This window comes from Salmo salar, chromosome 04 (assembly GCF_965601325.2).
Source record: "Salmo salar chromosome 04, fSalSal1, whole genome shotgun sequence".
Taxonomy (NCBI): Eukaryota; Metazoa; Chordata; class Actinopteri; order Salmoniformes; family Salmonidae; genus Salmo; species Salmo salar.
This window is the reverse complement of record NC_138294.1, coordinates 24,588,961-24,609,788: the sequence shown is the minus strand read 5'-3', so window position 1 is coordinate 24,609,788 and position 20,828 is coordinate 24,588,961. Positions and strand designations below refer to the sequence as shown.

The 20,828-nt window shown below is 41.3% G+C and overlaps 1 protein-coding gene across 2 annotated transcripts in view; it reads left to right on the top strand.

Annotated features, from left to right (window-relative positions):
- The first annotated feature begins 3,717 nt into the window (after positions 1-3,717).
- zn214 (Zinc finger protein 214) overlaps positions 3,718-20,828 on the top strand; it is a 32,640-nt gene continuing 15,529 nt past the window's right edge. Inside the window, exons 1-5 of one of the 2 annotated variants that reach the window (XM_045716210.2) lie at positions 3,718-4,235; positions 6,874-7,004; positions 7,205-7,387; positions 17,801-17,965; positions 18,374-18,485. In XM_045716210.2, coding sequence (XP_045572166.1) covers positions 3,953-4,235; positions 6,874-7,004; positions 7,205-7,387; positions 17,801-17,965; positions 18,374-18,485 — 874 coding nt within the window. In that variant the 5' untranslated portion in view covers positions 3,718-3,952. The remainder of the gene's footprint in view (positions 4,236-6,873; positions 7,005-7,204; positions 7,388-17,800; positions 17,966-18,373; positions 18,486-20,828) is intronic. The other variant, NM_001140338.1, reaches the window with a different exon arrangement.

The window sequence follows — 20,828 nt, the reverse complement described above, 5'->3', positions numbered from 1 at the left end:
AATGTAATACTAGTTAGTTTGTAATTAATTCTGTTGGTTTTGGATGTAGTAGGGAACTAAATGAGGTGAACAGAGGAAAGAATGAGTATGATGAGACAGAGTAGATTATATGGTGATTGTTGGTGTGATGGTGTCTATAAAAATGCTTCACTGATGACAACTATGTTGTTTGATTCTGGGACAATGATAGGGCCTTAATTCATGTTTACTTGACATGTAATGTTGAACTTTTTACAAAGTATTCTAAAATGTATTTTATCAAAGCGATTGTACCAGATTTATAGAAAAGGTCAAGTGTTACCATAATGAGAAGTTATTCTACTTGTCACGTTTTGTACAATAAAAGTACTGTACATCACGTTATGTGAGTATATGACTATTTTGTTTGTTTTTTAAAACATTGGACTCTGTGCTGACTGACTTGGTTTTATTTTTGTATCATTGCAGGAATTGAATTTCCTTTCTCAGTCGAACCAAAACATACTTCATTCTTGAATCAACACATATGGAATTGTTTTTATAATAAACTCCAATGGCTCCATATTGTTAGTTTCTTGAAACACAGTGTTAGAGATGGCTTGACTGGTTAACATTTTATAATATCATGTCATGTTTCTGTGTGTACAGCAAAGAGTTTCTTATATAAACCTTTATGCTTTTCTGTTAAATTTGTGTTTACAGTCTGCAGTCCATGAGGACCTGCTGATATCCGGTGTTACTGGCGGGAGAGACTGGACCTATGAAGCGGCTGGTCACAAACCCTGGCCCCGGATCACGACCCTGGATCAGGAGCCGTTGCTCTTCCTTTCCGAGTCGGAACCAGGACCCAACCGTGAGGGACAGAGACTCCACCACCACACTGAACAACCTCAGTCCTGGTGGTCATCATAGAGACAGAGGATCCAGTCTGCAGACCAGACCCTTCTCTTTACAGTCTCAGTGCAGGGATGGAGCAGCGCCTGGGGCTGATTGAGATAGACCCTCCTGTTCCTATGATACAAACACCATAGTATCCATGATGAACAGAGCAGGTCACCCTGGGCTTCAGCCTTCACAGAGAGGTGGGAGGGCTTCAGCCTTCACAGAGAGGTGGGAGGGCTTCAGCCTTCACAGAGAGGTGGGAGGGCTTCAGCCTTCACAGAGAGGTGGGAGCCCCCCCCCCCCCCCCCCAGTTGGAGTCTATCAGGAAGTCTGTCCTCCCCTTCTGGATCTTGTTTAAATTCTGGTGACTAGGTTCATAGAAGGGCCTGGACCTGGGTCTAGCCTTCCTCATCTACCACATTGTTACTTAACCAATATAGACAAGGTCAGTATGGGCGTTCACCACGAGAGGTGCTTGGCCTATAACACAGCACACAATCCCAACAACACCCAAACAAGGGCTAGAGGTCAAGGAGGGAGCTCAAAGACTAACCTGAGGGTGGTGGCTCCTGCTGCTACCTCCTCTGGTGTTATTGGGTCACGACGTGGGAGGCCGAGGATTAGGACGGACGCCGACAAGCCGTACACCTGCCGCACGTGTGGGAAGCGGTTTGTTAGGGCAAACTATTTGAAGGAACACCAGACAGTTCACAATAAGGAGAGGCTCTTCAAGTGCAAACTATGTTACAAGAGCTTCACCTTCCTGACAAACCTTATCAGACATAGGAGTGTCCACAACGGGGCAAAATAGGAGCCGTGTGGCTTGAGATGTGCACAGGGGCTATCTGGGAACCATTCTGTAGCTGACATATTTAATCCAATAAAATCATTTTCTCCAGGTGTCCTTTTCAGGTTCTCTCAAAAAAACACTTTTTAAAATATAATATAGTCCACATGAGGTTTGAGAAAAATATTAGATATTTAGATTTTTTCTTTCAGCCTTTGAATGAATACAACGTCGCCCGGTTGGAATATTATCGCTATTTTACGAGAAAAATAGCATAAAAATTGATTTTAAACAGCGTTTGACATGCTTCTAAGTACGATAATGGAATATTTGATTTTTTTTGTCACGAAATGCACTCGCGCGTCACCCTTCGGATTGTGACCTGAACGCACGAACAAAACGGAGCTATTTGAATATAACTATGGATTATTTGGAACCAAAACAACATTTGTTGTTGAAGTAGAAGTCCTGGGAGTGCATTCTGACGAAGAACAGCAAAGGTAATCCAATTTTTCTTTTTGTAAATCTGAGTTTGGTGAGGGCCAAAGTTGGTGGGTGTCAAATTAGCCAGCCGTGATGGCCGGGCTATGTACTCAGAATATTGCAAGATGTGCTTTCGCCGAAAAGCTATTTTAAAATCTGACACTGCGATTGCATAAAGGAGTTCTGTATCTATAATTCTTAAAATAATTGTTATGTTTTTTGTGAACGTTAATCATGAGTAATTTAGTAAATTCACTGGAAGTTTGCGGTGGGTATGCTAGTTCTGAACATCACATGCTAATGTAAAAAGCTGGTTTTTGATATAAACACGAACTTGATTGAACAAAACATGCATGTATTGTATAACATAATATCCTAGGAGTGTCATCTGATTAAGATCATCAAAGGTTAGTGCTGCATTTAGCTGTGGTTTTGGTTTTTGTGACATATATGCTTGCTTTGAAAATGGCTGTGTGATTATTTTTGGCAGGGTACTCTCCTGACATAATCTAATGTTTTGCTTTCACTGTAAAGCCTTTTTGAAATCGGACAATGTGGTTAGATTAATGAGAGTCTTGTCTTTAAAATGGTGTAAAATAGTTGATTGTTTGAGAAAATCGAATTGTTGTATTTTAGTTGGTTTTGTATTTCGCGCCGTGCGATGCCATTGGCTGTTGACTAGGGGTTCCGCAGGCGGAACGGCGTTCTGTCCTTAACATGCAAGTGTGCACCAGCAAGAGACTATATTTTGGTTGTGATGTTTCTGTAGCGCTCATGTGATTGCAGAGTTTGCTAAACAAATGGCCACTGGATTGATGCAAATAATCAAGCCAGGTTGGTATAGGCTACATTGTAGTTAACATTTAAATTAGAAGGTTTTTGGTAAAGGCTTTCTATCTCTATTAGAAGGTTATCATTAGCATCATTGCTAACGGCGACACAAAGTGTATACCTAGGCACACACGGGCATTCCTGTTGCAGGAAGTTGCAGGAAAATACATATAACTGATGCATTTTTTTCATGTCTTATGATTAATATTTTACATTTACATTTTAGTAATTTAGCAGACGCTCTTATCCAGAGCGACTTACAGTAGTGAATGCATACATTTCATACATTTTTTTCTCCTACTGGTCCCCCGTGGGAATATAATATATGATACATTTTTTTAAATATAGGTGAATTACGTTTTAAAGTCTGGAATCTGTGATTACGTCCGTTTTTATAGGGCTCTACAAATCATGTATAGTGTCTTGGTAAGATACCCCCCATTAACTATTTAACTTTTCATTTGAAACAGGCTTGTCTGAATACCTGTTTTTAGAGCCCGATGACCTAGGCTCGAACAAGGACAGTTTCATATTTACCTTGCGGAGGATGGAATAAAGTAATTATATTATACTCTATTCTTGCTAACACACTGTTCTAAATTAGTCTGAGCTTGGAAGATTGTGATCATGAATAGGAGAGTTTATGTATAACGTCATAAGCAGTACCGTAATTAAACGAACAGCGCGCATTCCTATACCTTTTTCATTTAACCCCGGAATTTTAGCTATGACGCCAACCAATAAGATACCTTCTCTTTAGTGCGAAGTTAAGCTAACGTAGCCAGGCTTAGTGAAAGGAAGTGTAGTGACCAAGAACAAATTCCACGTTAGCGTTTTTGTTATTTAGACGTTTATTGGCACCCTGGAACTCAAAATATGACACAATTAACCGCGCTGCACATATTTACCCTAGGTAGTCTTTAATTCGTGTTTGAGACGGAACTTGGTTGATGATGTTATCTAGCTAGCTGCTAACGTTAGCTAACAACAATGGCTGACTGTATGATTTTTCACACTCAAATTGCCTCCATCATGGAGATGCTAGCGAATGCAGCCGTGGCAGAGATCTGTAAACTTGTAGACGACGACTATGCAGTGTTTCGTTTGGAAATAACTCAAAGCCAGAAAGAAAACAGGGGATTGCGGAGGAAACTACAGCAATTGGAACTGAAAGTGGCACGGGAGCGCGCAGAGAAGACAATTAGAGAGCGCGTCCTTGCCAGTCGTCCCAGTAGTGTCAAGATCCTCGACCGATACAGAGGAATGGCAAGAGGTACATTTTGCATTAGGCTGAGGCTGCGGGGAGTGTCGCCCCGTTCCCTTCTGCGCATGTGTTAAGATGTATACCCAGAATTGGGTATTGGTCAGTTTATGGATAGTATTGTAATGAAACAGACAGGGAGTGCAGTTCGAACCCTCAACCTTCTGGCCCGTTGCCCCGCGGAAATCGATAGTGCTAAAAAAAACATGATCAAGTGAGGGAGTTGTGTGGAGGACCCTGGTTTAAAAGAGCAGATATCTACTCTGCATCTGCTCTTTTAAACCAGGGCCTGCCACACAACTCCCTCACAGGACGCCTTTCTAGGAGTATGCAGCATTGCTAGTTATTGTTTATGGCCCTCTCATGATAAATAATTACTTTTGGGGATTACGTAGATTACATTTTGGATTACTTTTAGTTTCATTTAACTGGTTTTAATATAGACAGCGTGAATTGACTGTGAACTCTGCCATGATACACAGACACACACACACCTTCAATCTCCATGTTTCTCTCTGTCACCCCCACTGCTCTGTGTGGTTTAATCCGCCCTGTCATGGAATGTATCCGTGAAGGGCTTGATGCTGTGCATTGATGACATGACACCTGGGTCCTGCTGGTTATTATATGGGATGTCTTCCTTAATCTGAACTGGCAGTGTCAGCGGGGTTGGCAAGTGAGAGGGTGTGGTGTCATGTACAGTACCAGTCAAAAGTTTGGACACACCTACTCATTCAAGTGTTTTTCTTAGTTTTTACTATTTTCTACATTGTAGAATAATATTGAAGACATTGAACTATGAAATAACACATATGGAATCATGTAGTAACCAACAAAGTGTTAAAGTAGCCACCCTTTGCCAGCTTTGCACACTCTTGGTATTCTCTCAACCAGCTTCACCTGGAATGCTTTTTCAAAAGTCTTAAGTGTTCCCATATACGCTGAGCACTTGTTAGCTGCTTTTCCTTCACTCTGCAGTCCAATTCATCCCAAACCATCTCATTTGGGTTGAGGTAAGGTCATCTGATGCAGCACTCCATCACTGTCCTTGGTCAAATAGCACTTACAAAGGCTGGAGGTGTGTTGGGTCATTGTCCTGGTGAAAGACAAATGATAATCCCACAAAGCATAAACCAAATGGGATGGCAGAATGCTGTGGTAGCCATACTGGTTAAGTGTGCCTTGAATTCAAAATAATTCACTGACAGTGTCACCAGCAAAGCACCATCACACCTCCTCCATGCTTCACAGTGGGAACCACACATGTGGAGATAATGCGTTCACCTCCTCTGCGTCTCACAAAGACACAGCATTTGGAACCAAAAATCTAAAATTTGGACTCATTAGACCAAAGGACAGATTTCCACCGGTCTAATGTCCATTGCTTGTGTTTCTTGGCCCAAGCAAGTCTCTTCTTATTGGTGTCCTTTAGTAGTGGTTTCTTTGCAGCAATTCGACCATGAAGGCCTGATTCATGCAGTCTTCTCTGAACGGTTGATATTGAGATGTCTGTTACTTGAACTCTGGGAAGCATTTATTTTGGCTGCAATTTCTGAGGCTGGTAACTCTGATGAACTTATCCTCTGCAGCAGAGGTAACTCTAGGTCTTCCTTTCCTGTGGAGGTCCTATGAGAGCCAGTTTCATCATAGCGTTTGATGGTTTTTGTGAATGCACTTGAAGAAACATTCAACGTTTTTTTGAAATTTTCCGGATTGACTGACCTTCATGTCTTAAAGTAATGATCGACTGTCCTTTATTTTACCAAATAGGGCTATCTTCTGTATACTACCCCTACCTTGTCACAACACAACTGATTGGCTCAAATGCATTAAGAAGAAAATAAATTCCACAAATGAACTTTTAACAAGGCACACCTGTTAATTGAAATGTATTTCAGGTAACTACCTCATGAAGCTGGTTGAGAGAATGCCAAGAGTGTGCAAAGCTGTCATCAAGGCAAAGGGGTGGCTACTTTGAAGAATCTAAAATATGTTTTGATTTGTTTAACACTTTTTTGGTTACTACATGATTCCATATTTGTTATTTCATAGTCTTCACTATTATTCTACAATGTAGAAAATAGTAAAAATACAGAAAAATCTTGAACGAGTAGGTGTGTCCAAACTTCTGACTGGTACTGTAGGCGAGAGTAGTGGTGCACGCGCTCGCCGGTCATGTACATGCACTGTTGTGGATGCAAGGTCCAACTCAGATCACTTCTGACACCAGTGTAATGAAACAGGCAGGGAGTGCGGCACGAACCATCAGCCTTCTGGACCATAGTCCCGCGGAAATTGACTGCCCTAAAAGCATGCTCAAGTGGGTGTCTATCCATGCTTATAAATCCAGGGTAGCTTCAGGATGAAACAATACTTCCCCTGGTTACTTAGCTATCTTGCACAATTTATGTGATCTTTATTTTAACAGGCAGGTTAGTTAAGAACAACTTCTTGCACAAAGAAACTATCATATTCCATATTATTTAAAATTCCCTATGTTCATACTCAACTAAAACAATGTGATGCATGGAAAAATAAATAGTATATCAAGAAATTATGAGAAGTGTTACCTTACATCCTTGCCAATTGTAGACATTGTCAATAGTGTACAATATAACTTAACCATCCCCTTTCCCTCTCACTCTCTTAGGTGAAGGACATCTCACTGGAGGCCACAGGAGCTTTGTGAAGCCAGCGGAACACAATACATGGAGAGATGACCAACCAATCACTGTTGATGAGGAGAGTGGAACCTCAACCCAGCACGTTATTGTGATAGAGGTTAGTGTAATAGTATTACATCAAAATTACAGTACATCAAATGTGGCCAGTTTATTTCAGAAAGGCTCCCTTCAGCAATTAATTTGCTTACATTTACATCCTTATTTATCAGCCGTAGGGGAGCTTGTGAGACTTCTTTACTACATTGTTATCCAATTCAACTCATGTACCGATAATAACCTCCTCTCTTCTTGTTTTAGTCTGCAGATGCAGAGGCTGCATGTCCTGAGGTCAAGCTGGAGAGGTCTGAAGGAGAGGAGGACCCACAGCACAGCAGAGACATCCAGACTGGAGCAGTGGCTGGAGTGGCGCCCCCTGTAGTCACGGAGGACCTCGCCACCGCTTCAGTGCCCCAGACCAGGACCGGACGCAGCATCACGGAGGTCAGTGGAATGCTGAACTCCGTCCTCAAGTCAGAGACAGACACGGAGACTTTAACTGTAACACAAAAGCTCTTACACACAGGATCTGATAACAGGTCAGATCCAGAGAGACTGGGGCAGGAAAGGCTGGGCTGTCCTACTGCTCCCGGCTCAGAGTATTTACTTTACGGTATTCCGAATTTGAGGAAGGTTTATTCCTATCGGGACTCAGATGACGCGTTAGAGACTGGCAATGATCTGTTTTCTTCTTACCCTACAGAGATGGGTTTAGAGAGACAAACTGATCTGTCTAGAGGGGACTGGAACCGGTACAGTAGTAGTGTACACTCTGAAGGTTGCCTAGATAAGCAAGGGGAGGTCATAGATGAGATGACTGTGAAAGTGGAGGGCGATGCTCCTCTGACATGGAATGTAGACGCGACTCACTTAGGAGAACAACACTCACAAGGCAGATATTTATTGGATTACAGGGAAAGCTTAGAGACAAATCCAAATGTTGTGACCCACTCCACTTTACAGGCGGTCAGGAATCGCGACCCAGTGTCCACGTTGATGAGGCCTTCTGATTCACACAGCGGTGTCCTTTTCGATCAGGTATTGAACTCAAACGACAGGGCTAGAGCCCAGGCTCAGGGAGGGGGAGCCACATCAGACAATAGTAAAGAGAAACGGTTCCTCTGCATGTTCTGTAACAAAGGCTTCAGCTGCCCCCAGAAGGCGGAGATCCACAAGAGGGTCCACACAGGGGTAAAATCTTTCAGCTGTACCCAGTGTCATATGCGCTTTGCCCAGTCCGGCAACCTGAAGAGGCACCAGAGGGTCCACACAGGGGAGAAACCCTTCAGCTGTACCCAATGTCAAATGCGCTTTGCCCAGGCTGGCCACTTGAAGAGGCACCAGAGGGTCCACACAGGGGAGAAACCCTACAGCTGCCCCCAGTGTGAGAAGAGGTTCTCCCACCAGCACCATCTGAAGATGCACCTGAATGTCCACACAGGAGAGAGGCCATTCAGAGAGTAACTACCTTAGGATACACCAGCAGAAAAAACATTCCACTCTGTAACATAAAAAGTAACCATTCCACTCGATAGCTTCTGATGTTTAGATAAAACCCTGCATTAAAGAGAAAGATGAATTTTCATTGTTGTCAGCATAAAAATATCCAGAGATGCATTAGGAATAACGAGAGTAACAGATTTCAGTGTTGAACATTCCTGCGTAAAATATTGCATCCAGGCATTGTGTGATTTATAAGGCATATAGAAGCTTAAAAAGTCTGTTAAATATTGTGTTTGTACTCTGTAGGCAATATGATGTTCACAAATGTCTATTTCATTACTTCCATTTAACTACTTTATTATTTTAACAAACAAGTTTTAAATGCACCATATGAAAACAACACAGACACATCTCAATCGGCATGATAAGGTGATATACCGGGAAAAAAATGAACACAAAATGGGACTTTTCATTCTAAGACTTTCATTGAGACTCTCTTTAGTATATATTACATCTGATTTTACCCTATTCTGCATACACTGACAGCGCATAACCAATATGATGCGGTCATTGCTGCCGGCTCACCTTACAGGCACCGCAATCGCTACTCCTTCCTCCTTCAAGGCACTCCGAATCAGAATCACCTTTATTCGCCAAATACATTTGCATGTACAGGAATTACGGAAGCCCTGAAACCCAAGGCGAAAAAAATTTATACAAATTTTACTCTTGGAATTATCTCATTTGAATGACTTAGTGTCTCGTTCTAACGACTTAGTATCATGTTTGAATGACTTAGTTAAAGTCGCATAAAAGAGGTGCTAAGTCATTCAAATGAGATACTAAGTCGTTTCAAGGAGATACTAAGTCCTTCAAACGAGAGAATTGTTATTTTTTTCTCATTAGGCCTCATTATGCAGTTTGTCAGACCATGTAATGGTTGCTTCAACCATTCATTCACTGTTTCTATTAATTGATATGATTGACAAGTTATTTGATAGTCTAAAGCATGGCTGCTTTTGAATGCCAGAGCTTGTATGTGGGCGAGCAAGGAGCAAAGCGTAATTGAGCAGATTTTTTTTGTTGAAATTTTGTCAGCGCTGTAACTGTACACAACTACACACTCTATAAGACTGATGTACTCTGGCAACCGATTGATCAGACTTTCTATAGGAGACTCACTACAAACTCCACAAAACAGCTTTTGGCTGTAATCAAACAGACTGTCACCAAGAGCATGCACAATGGTGAATAGAACACAGATTATTGTTGCGTAAAAACAGCTCCACACCGGTAATCTGCAGTCACTAAAATATTGTTTAATTATCTAAATCCCCAAAGGGACAGGACGAATCTTCTTTGCGATATCAGACCTGGTTTGGCAGAAGGCATGAAGATCTCTGTTCAGCTTCAAATGACCTGATTGATAAATATGCCGCTATGTATTGTGACACTTTTGTTTACCAAAGACACAGTTAGACATTTGTTTAACGTCTTCCCGCTAATAAAAACGACTCCACTCAATATTATTGTCCAAATAATTTGTGTGCACGTAAGATTTTTTTTCTTCTCCCAGTAGTTGGTTTTGACTATAGCTTGAAGTATTTGAAACAGCTGAATAGTAAGGTAATAATAGTTTATTATAATAACAATAATAAACTGCTACGACTGCATGAGGCTATAAAACTGCATGCCACAGGAAGTTGATCCCTGCAATGGGAGGATTTATTTTGCAACCCGTCCAACAAATCCATCCATTAAGCAAGGTTCTCGCATATCATCAAATTAATAGGTATTTGTCATCGGTGCTATTGAAAATCAGATAGCTTCCTTATGTTTCAGTAAACCATTAGCCAACACTTCAACGATTAAACAAAGTTTCATCATGAAAGTTTACTATCTCTTCATTTTATTTTGGTGATTAAATTGATTTTTCCCCCTGTTATTGTGAACTGTAGGCTATAACCTTTATAATTGAAGGCCTATCACAAACCTTTTTTTGTAGGCGATTCTGGTAGACTACTAAAAACATGTTGTTCACAGCCTATTATCTCGGATGTTCATTAATTTATTGGTGATGGATACTTTAACTGTTTGTTTAGGCTACTGTTAAAGCGCTCACATTGGCTACTTCTCTGCCAGAACCCGTGAGATAACTAGTAATTCCCTTATGATAGATATCATGTTACCTCCTTACACATAGGTGGCGCGTCCATAAGGCTAGGCGAAACTAAGCTTTAAATTAAAGTGTTAAAGTAAATTGAATTGAATTATATAATTACCCAACTCCTGTTTATACAGAAATACATAAATAAAATAATTAAAAATAGGCAGCTAAAGCATGATTTGGCCACAGAGGATCATTAGCTTCTTTCAAAAATATTAGTTGTAGATGTTTTAAATCGTATTGCCTACAGTCAGAAGGAAAGGCAGCACAAGCTATTTGGGCAGCTCGCACAGCAAATACTAAGTAGATGATCGTTGAGTTGCGACTGTCGGTGAAAAGTAGAGGCCCGGCATATTGCAATATAAAAAAATGCGGGAAAAAAATGTTAGGAAAGCAAATGCCTATTGCTGTAAAGAGAATGCAATGAAAATACTCTCATCTGTCTTTTAGTCCGGGGCGCAACTTTCACTGTGCATTTTTGTTCCCCCCCCCCAGTTTTATCATTGGAATGTGATACAAAACGAGGCAATAGGGTGCTTTAGGACAATGCGGACGCCTCTGAGCGGTCTGGTAGGCTGTTTGGAGTGTTTATCTGACTGGAAAATAAAAATAAAAAAGTTATGTCTCTCCCACTTCTAAAACCAAAGTTTTCCCCCTGCTTTTAGTTATCAAAATTCTAAATGTAATTGAGCGAACAACAGTATAGCCTATCTTATTGGCATCAGCGGAGAGCATCGGCCATATCCCGGATAACTGCGCATATTCACACTTTATCATTGTTGGGTCAGTGCTACATGAATTTGTTTTTGGACAATAATTTCCTCCTCCAGTTTAGATGGACGTCATATTCTATTTGTGTCTCCACTTCTCGTATGGTCTATTATATGGATAACGTCGTTTTTATTGATCTGTTTGTCAGTGTCAGCAGTATTAAAACGATTTTGTTTATGTCTCCAGTCATATAAAGTGTTGTAGAATTGCATGAAATGTTTTTCCTGTGCAACGAAAGAAGAAATGTTTCTGATATAGGCTAGCCTATAGCCTCGGCCTACTCTACGCTGTACGCTCTCAACCATGCATTGAACGACAAGGTGCGAGTTACGGGCGAGCCAGGGGGGGCTCAGCTCCCCAGAATGAGACGTTAGCTCCCCTAAATGCAACAAAAGTCAAACTTGGGGGGGTCTCTAAATAATGCTAATTTAACCATTGTCCTATTAGTTTAAAATGTAGTAGTAAATATGTTTTACAGTGGTAAATATTATAATAAAAGCTTCCAAATGAAACTAACTCCCCCACCTCTTTGTCATGATTTAAACCGTTTAAGGTAGCCTAGTGGTTAGAGCGTTGGGCCAAGTAATGGAAAGGTTGCTGGTTTGAATCCCCGAGCCGACAAAGCTCTGTTGATGTGTCCTTGAGCAAGGCACTTAACCCTTATTGCTCCTGTAAGTCCCAGAGCATCTGCTAAATGACTAAAATGTAAACGTATGTAGCGGCGCTGTCCACTAAATAGTGCTGAATTTTGGCCTTTACTCGTAGATTTTCCTTCGTACTTCCTCATTTTCGCCATTTGTTTGCCATGCGTCCTTGATTGTTTTAAAGTCACCATTGGCCTCATATTGAAATCCCTGAGCGGTTTTCTTCCTCTGTGCCAACTAAGTTTGGAAGGACGCCTTTATCTTTGTAATGACTAGGTGTATTGATACACCATCCAAAGTGTAATTAACCTGTTGGGGCTAGGGGGCAGTATTTGCACGGCCGGATAAAAACGTACCTGATTTAAACTGGTTACTACTCTTGCCCAGAAACGAGAATATGCATATAATTAGTAGATTTGGATAGAAAACACTCTAAAGTTTCTAAAACTGTTTGAATGGTGTTTGTGAGTATAACAGAACTCATATGGCAGGCCAAAACCTGAGAAGATTCCATACAGGAAGTGCCCTGTCTGACAATTTGTTCTCCTTCTGTGGCATCTCTATCGAAAATACAGCATCTCTGCTGTAACGTGACATTTTCTAAGGCTTCCATTGGCTCTCAGAAGGCGCCAGAAAGTGTAATGGGGTGTCTGCAGTCTCTGGGCTAAGTACAGCAGCTCTGTTTGTTACTGGACAGGCTGAGGACAGTGACACTGGAGATGCGCGTTCATGAGAATTCTCCATGTTTTTCTTTCAGCCTTTGAATGAATACAACGTCGCCCGGTTGGAATATTATCGCTATTTTACGAGAAAAATCGCATAAAAATTGATTTTAAACAGCGTTTGACATGCTTCGAAGTACGGTAATGGAATATTTAGATTTTTTTTGTCACGAAATGCGCTCGCGCGTCACCCTTCGGATAGTTACCTGAACGCATGAACAAAACGGCGGTATTTGGATATAACTATGGATTATTTGGAACCAAAACATAATTTGTTGTTGAAGTAGAAGTCCTGGGAGTGCATTCTGACGAAGAACAGCAAAGGCAATTTTTCTTATAGTAAATCTGAGTTTGGTGAGGGCCAAACTTGGTGGGTGTCAAATTAGCTAGCCGTGATGGCCGAGCTATCTACTCAGAATATTGCAAAATGTGCTTTTTAAAGCTATTTTAAAATCTGACACCGCGATTGCATAAAGGAGTTCTGTATCTATAATTCTTAAAATAATGTATGTATTTTGTGAACGTTAATCGTGAGTAATTTAGTAAATTCACCGGAAGTTTGCGGTGGGTATGCTAGTTCTGAACATCACATGCTAATGTAAAAAGATGGTTTTTGATATAAATATGAACTTGATTGAACAAAACATGCATGTATTGTATAACATAATGTCCTAGGAGTGTCATCTGATGAAGATCATCAAAGGTTAGTGCTGCATTTAGCTGTGGTTTTGGTTTTTGTGACATATATGCTTGCTTTGAAAATGGCTGTGTGATTATTTTTGGCAGGGTACTCTCCTGACATAATCTAATGTTTTGCTTTCGCTGTAAAGCCTTTTTGAAATCGGACAATGTGGTTAGATTAACGAGAGTCTTGTCTTTAAAATGGTGTAAAATAGTCATATGTTTGAGAAATTGAAGTTATAGCATTTATGAGGTATTTGTATTTCGCGCAAGCGAGCATCCCACCTTGCCCAGGGAGGTTAATAACTTCAAAATGCCCAAAAAGATATTCAGTGTCTGCGTTTTATAAAAAATGTTACTCATCTACGAATAAGTGACCTTTGTGAGGCATTTGAAAACCTCCTTGGTCTTTGTGGTTGAATCTGTTTGAAATTCACTACTCGACTGAGGGACCTTACAGATAATTGTATGTGTGGTGTACAGAGATGAGGTAGTCATTCAAAAATCATGTTAAACACTATTATGTGACTTGATAAGCAAATGTTTACTCCTGAACTTGCCATAACAAAGGGATTGAATAATTATTGACTAAAGACATTTCAGCTTTTCATTTTGAATTAATTTGTACAATTTTTGAGAAACATAATTCCACTTTGACATTATGGGGTATTGTGTGTAGGCCAGTGACAAAAACATCAACGTTTAATACATTTTAAATTCAGGTTGTAACACAAAATGTTTTGAACAAAGTTAAGGGAGTGTGAATACTTTTTGAAGGCACTGTATAGACACACAAATGACACAATCCACATACAGTATGTACATACCAGGCAAAAAGAAAATACAGACTACACTATAAACATCAGTCTAAACTACAGACTACACTATATGCCACGACACCTCAGTGGGGCTCGACGGCAGAACCAGCATCCTGGAACTACCCCCTCGATCCACCACTCAACTCAGCCCTGCCTCCTTACTGCCTACTTGGCTCTGACACCGCTCATTCCACTTCAGGCAGACTCAACAGGATGTCCACTTCTTCCTGCTTTCTTACTGTACATCAGCCACTGGCTTCTTCCTTGCCACTATTTCAATGCCAAGTAGCCCCAGGGCTCTCCAGAGTGATTGGCCAGCGAAGCCCCTGCAGCCGACCACAACTGGTAGATTCCAGGTTCTCCATCCATTCTGCTGACTCTCAAGGATGAGGGACTGGTATTTGAGCTTCCACTCATGTGACAACTCCATTCTCTCCTCCCAGGGCACTGTGAGCGTGATGAGGACCACCTGCTTGGTGCCTCTAGACCAAAGAACGATAACCATTGGTCAGACCTGCTTGGCAGGAGGAGAGCACATGCTCAGTCGTCCACATATTGTGCTGCTGGGTTTTTTGCCAACCCCCACGTCTGGAGGTTTGTTGGTGTGGGCAAAACATTGTACACAGAGCAAGCCAGAAACTTAATCTGCTGCCCTTTCATGTTCCAGATGTGTTGCCGGGTGAGTGCCCCGTCTCGCACGCTCTCTCGGCGTGTCGAGCTGCCTTTTTTTTCATGGCTACAGCTCTGACATGCCTTCTTTTTTCCTCAGCCTTTGTGACCTCCCTCTGCACCATGCCTCAGCACTCTGCTTTCTTCCAGCTTGACCTGGTTCTGCATCCCAGACCCAGCCTGCCTTGGTTTACCGACCAAACAATGTCAGCGTGTTGCAGTCGTTCCTCCACCTCTATGAGTGCTCTGCTGGCTGACCACTTGTGACCCGTTCTGACCTTGATCTCTAACCTCCAATCAGACCTCTCAAATCAAATCAAATGTTATTTGTCACATTCTCTTTTGATTTAACAAGGAGGTTCATCGCTGCAGAAATCTAAATGATTGAGAGTGCCCCCGGCCACAATACCTACCTCCAGCCTTTCCACTTTTGAAGCGCATCTTGAAGTTGTCGAAATAGCATTGGAGGAGCTTCTGGAGTCTTGCAGGTACATGGTCTTTGTGTGTGGTTTCCACCAGCTTGTGGGGTATGGTTCTGTAGGCAATGGTTAGGTCTAGCCACAGGACTGCCATGCCTCCTTGGTTATGCTTTGCGTCCTCGATCTTTGAGATGAAGCTTGTGTGTTCAAGGCAGCCGGACAGATGGAACTCTGCCCAAAGTCAAGAAGATTTTACCTTCCACATTGAGGAGTGAGATGGTTTGGAATTGCTTGATGTTTGTGGAGTTATCTTCTTTTGGAATGAAACAGCCCTCAGCAACTAGCCAACTTTCTGCAAGATAGTTTTTCCTCCATCCCACTTTCAGCAGCCTTGTACAGAATACCATTAGGCTTTGGTGCTGATCTTCTCCTGGCCTTCTTGAGAAAGTAATCTCCTGCCAGCTGGGTTCCAACACCTCGAAGGGGATGGTGGCTTCATTGGTTTGATGAGTTTTGCCATCTCTTCCAGCTCCTTTTCATGCCTGGGGTCGCTGTGGACTCCACGTAGGTGCTCCTCCATCTCTTCCTTTGTTGCTTTGAGCTCTCCTGATCTTTTGTCCTCCAGGGGTTTTGATAGATACTGGAAGGGTAAAGTCATTCCTCTCCTTCATCTGCCTCCTTCTGTCACTGCGATGGTATTCAGCTCGGCACAAGGTCTTTATACGCTCTCTCAGATTGTCTCAGATGTCCTTCGATGCTGGTTTCACTCCCTCCCTTACTTGGTGAAAAGCCTTCTTCAGCCTCCGCAGGTCGCGTCTTAGGGTCGTTATATTCTTCAGACATCGGTTTTCTCTTGGCTTGATGTTCGTCTTGGATTTCCTCTCTTTTTTTTCTAAAGCTGTCAGCCCCTATGCTCCAGATGATAGTTGACATGGCTCAGATATTCTTCCCTACATCTCCTGCAAGTGTTACCTCCAGCACTTGATCCACGTCTCGGTCGAACATGTCCCATTCCTTCTTTGCTGACACATTAGGCCATCTTAAGACCGATAGGGCCTTAATGATCATGTACTCTTATCTCCACCCAGCACAGCCAGAAGAGGACTGGCTACCCCTCGGAGCCTAGTTCCTCTCTAGGTTTCTTCCTAGGTTCCAGCCTTCCTAGGGAGTTTTTCCTAGCTACTGTGCTTCTGCATCTGCATTGATTGGGGTTTTATGCTGGGTATCTGTATAGCACTTTGTGACAACTGCTGATGTAAAAATGGCTTTATAAAATAATTGTTATTGATTGATTTCACAGGCTCCTTCCTGGTCTCTCCTGTGTTGTTCTGTACATATTGTCTTGTATGTTGTTTGCCTTCCCTTTCCTGTTGGTTCTCTGTCTCCCCTGGTGCATCAGTGATGTTCCGATTTGCCACCCCTTGCCTGATAGATCTTCATACCCCTCTTGTTTTTGAAAATCTTTACACATCTGTAGACCCTAGATAAATTGTTTAGCTGTTCCGTTGTCGGTTGTCCTTTATGAGTGGTCATAACAGTGGTCTGTCCTGTACGTCGATCATCCTCCCCCGCTCTCGCAAGAGAGTGGTATCTTATTAGGTATCTTTCCATAGCGATTGATAGTGGGTACCTTCTTGGGAAGGTTGTGATTAAGCCTTCCAAGAAAGATATTTAATGTTATGGGAATATTTTGCTTCCACTGATCCTGGGGATCTTAAGGTCAATGGCATCACTTTACTACCAGGACATTTTATCCAACAACCTGGTTGCCTGAATTTAACCCCAAGCTAACCCCAAGCACATATCAAAATCCACAAAGAAATGGTTAATTGACCACAAAATCTACATTTTGCAATGGACTTGAACCTCATTGAAAACCTGTTTTTTGAATTGAAGAGGGCAGTCCATAAGCGCAGACAAAGGATATCAAGGACCTGGAAAATTATGCATGGAGGAATGATCTAATATCCCTCCCAATGTGTTCTCCAATCTTATAAAACATTTTAGAAAAAGGCTAAGTGTCGTTATCCTCACAAGGGTAGGGTGCTGGAGTATTGAAATAATTTTGAAACCTATCTTTTTTAGAAGAAAAAAAATTACTTGTTAAAAAATCTTTCTCTGAGCAATTCTGTTTGTATAAAATAATATAATTTTCCCAATTTTGGGAGCATATAATAAGCTCAGTATTTTAATTATTTATTTTATACAGTCTTTTTTGCTCATATTTATTAAGGGTGCCAATAATTTGAGGTGACTGTACATTTACATTTACAATAATTTTACTTGGTGAAATGGTATGGGACTCAAACGTTCTGGGGGTGGGTAAACATTCCATGTTGAAAGTGTGTTTATTACAGTGATGGGGAGAAATCAATACAGTTACATATTGCAATACATAGCACCTAAGTATCGTGATAATATCGTATCGTGACATCCCTGGCAATTCCCAGCCCTAGTTTATTATCTGTGTGTATGTACCTGAGGGAGTATATGTCTGTGTAATCTGTATTACCTCTCTTCCAGGAGGAGGAGGGTCTAGAGGTGCTGCTGGTGAAGGAGGAGGGCTGTGAGGAGGGTCTGGGGAACGCTGAGGGGACCATGGTCATGGAGGACAACCAGACTACACCTCCTCCTGAACCCACAGAGGAACCAGCTGAGCAGCACAGGACCACACACAGTCTCACCAAGGTGAGCCCACTTTGAACTACTGTCTGAATGATATTAGGTCAGGGCCCATATACACAAAGCCTCTCAGAGCAGGAGTGCTGATCTAGGATCAGTTTAGCCTTTTAGATCATAATAAATAAGATTATATGGAAAGATCCTAGATCAGCACTTCTACTCAGAGTCTTTGTGGATATGGGCCCAGGTCTTGATTAATTTTGATTTAAGTGTGGGACCATGCATTTGAATTATCAAACCATTAAAGAGTGTCGAGTAATCAAATCAACAGACACATTTGCATAGTATCACATCAGCTAACATGTTTGGGCAATGAGGGATTGCTATGAGTATTATGCAATCAGAAGATGTTCCATAGCAGGGTGCTTATATCAGCTTTCAATCCAACATCTTCTCACTCTGTATCTCTTACAGTCAGTAGACATGGATGATGGGAAGCCTAATCTGCTGATGGTCAAAGAGGAGACAATAGAAGACGGACCAAAGAGCATTGACCTGCTGAGTGGACTAAAGATGGGGGAGCAAGGTAAGGGAGAAATACATATAGCCTACATACAGTGCCTTCAGAAAGTATTCATACCCCTTGACTAATTCCACATTGCGTGTGTGTTGCAGCCTGAATTCAAAATTGATTCAATATATATTTTTTCTCACCCATCTACACACAATACCCCATAATGATAAAGTGAAAACATGTTTTTAGACATTTTAGAAAATGTATTCACACCCCTGCGTCAATACATGTTAGAATCACCTTTGGTAGCGATTACAGCTGTGAGTCTTTCTGAGTAAGTCTCAAAAAGTTTTGCACATCTCGATTGTACAATATTTGCACATTATTATTTTTACAATTCTTGAAGCTCTGTCAAGTTGGTTGTTGATCATTTCTAGACAGCCATTTTCAAGTATTGCCATAGATTGTCAAGCTGATTTAAGTCAAAACTGTAACTGGGCCACTCAGGAACATTCAATGTCGTCTTGGTAAGTAACTCCAGTGTATATTTGGCCTTGTGTTTTTGGTTATTGTCCTGCTGAAAGGTGAATTTGTCTCCCAATGTCTGTTGGAAAGCAGATTAAATCATATTTTCCTCTAGAATTTTGCATGTGCAGAGCTCTATAATGTCCCCAAAAAAACTCCCTAGTTCTTGCAGAAGACAAGCATACCCATAACTTGATGCAGTGGCAGCCACCACCATGCTTGAAAATATGAAGAGTAGTACTCAGTGATGTGTTCGACTTGCCCCAAACATAACGCTTTTGTATTCAGGACATAAAGTTAATTTCTTTGTCACATGTTTTACTTTAGTGCCTTATTGCAAACAGGATGCATGTTTTGGAATATTTTGTGTTCTGTACAGCATTCCTTCTTTTCGCTCTGTAATTTTGGTTAGTTTTGTGAAGTAACTACAATGTTGTTGGTCCATCCTCAGTTTTCTCCTATCACAGCCATTAAACTCTGTAACTGTTTTAAAGTCACAATTGGCCTCATGGTGAAATCCCTGAGCGGTTTCCTCTCCGGCAACTGAGTTTGGAAGGACGCCAGTATCTGGGTGTGACTGGGTGTATTGATACACCATCCAGAGTGTAATTAATATCTTCACAATGCTCGAAGGGATATTCAATGTCTGCTTTTTTTTATTTGTATCCATCTACCAATAGGTGCCCTTCTTTGCGAGGCATTGAAAAACCTCCCTGGTCTTTGTGGTTGAATCTGTGTTTGAAATTCACTGCTTGGCTGAGGGACCTTACAGATAATTGTATGTGTGGGGTACAGAGATGAGGTAGTAATTCAAAAATCATGTTAAACACAAGTATTGCACACAGAGTGAGTCCATGCAATTGATTATGTGACTTGTTAAGCACATTTTTACTCCTTAACTTATTTAGGCTTGCCATAAGAAAGGGGTTGAATACTTATTGACTCATCTTTTCATTTTTTATTAATTTGTAAACATTTCTAAAAACATAATTCCACTTTGACATTATGGGGTATCGTGTGTAGGCCAGTTACACAAAATCTAAATTTAATCAATTTTAAATCCAGGCTGTAACACAACAAAATGTGGAAAAAGTAAAGGGGTGTGAATACTTTCTGAAGGCTCTGTACAAATGACGTGCGGTGAGGTCTGTCCATATCAAAACTTTTCCATACGGATGGCATTCCCCTTGTAGCAGGGCTCCAAACTAACATTTTCCCCTGGTTTTTCAGTTGGTGGCACCAGGCCAGGATTTAGTTGCACCCATTTATTTTTGCCGCATCACGCAATATAAAAAATGAGTAGGCCTATCATCTTATAAAGTCATTCACAGTGCTTTATTAAAAAGTTTAATAGACTACTGAGATGGTATTCAATAAATAAGTTGTTTCATTCTTGTGATGTGATAAAAAATATTTTAATGTGCAATCTAATCCAGTGATTTTGATGCATTTTGGGTAGACACTTATGCTATTGTTGTCGCCAGTTGGAGGGTGTTTCCTCCGACACATCAATGCGGCTGGCTTCCGGGTCAAGCAAGCAGTGTGTCAAGAAGCAGTGTGGCTTGGCAGGGTTGTGTTTCGGAGGTTGCATGGCTCTCGACATTCGCCTCTTCCGAGTCCGTACGGGAGTTGCAGCGATGGGACAAGACTGTAACTACCAATTGATGGCATGATATTGGGGAGAAAAGGTACAAAAAAATAATTAAAGATAGGGCTCCAGAATTGTCATATTTTTTTTCGATAGAGATGAAGTTGCATCTTTCTGTGCTCTAATATCATAGGCTAATTTATTTGGGGCTAATTCACCACCTGAGTATGTGGAAACCCAACACATTAGCTAGATCACTAACTCTAAACATAATACCCACTCATAGTAGCCATGTATGAATC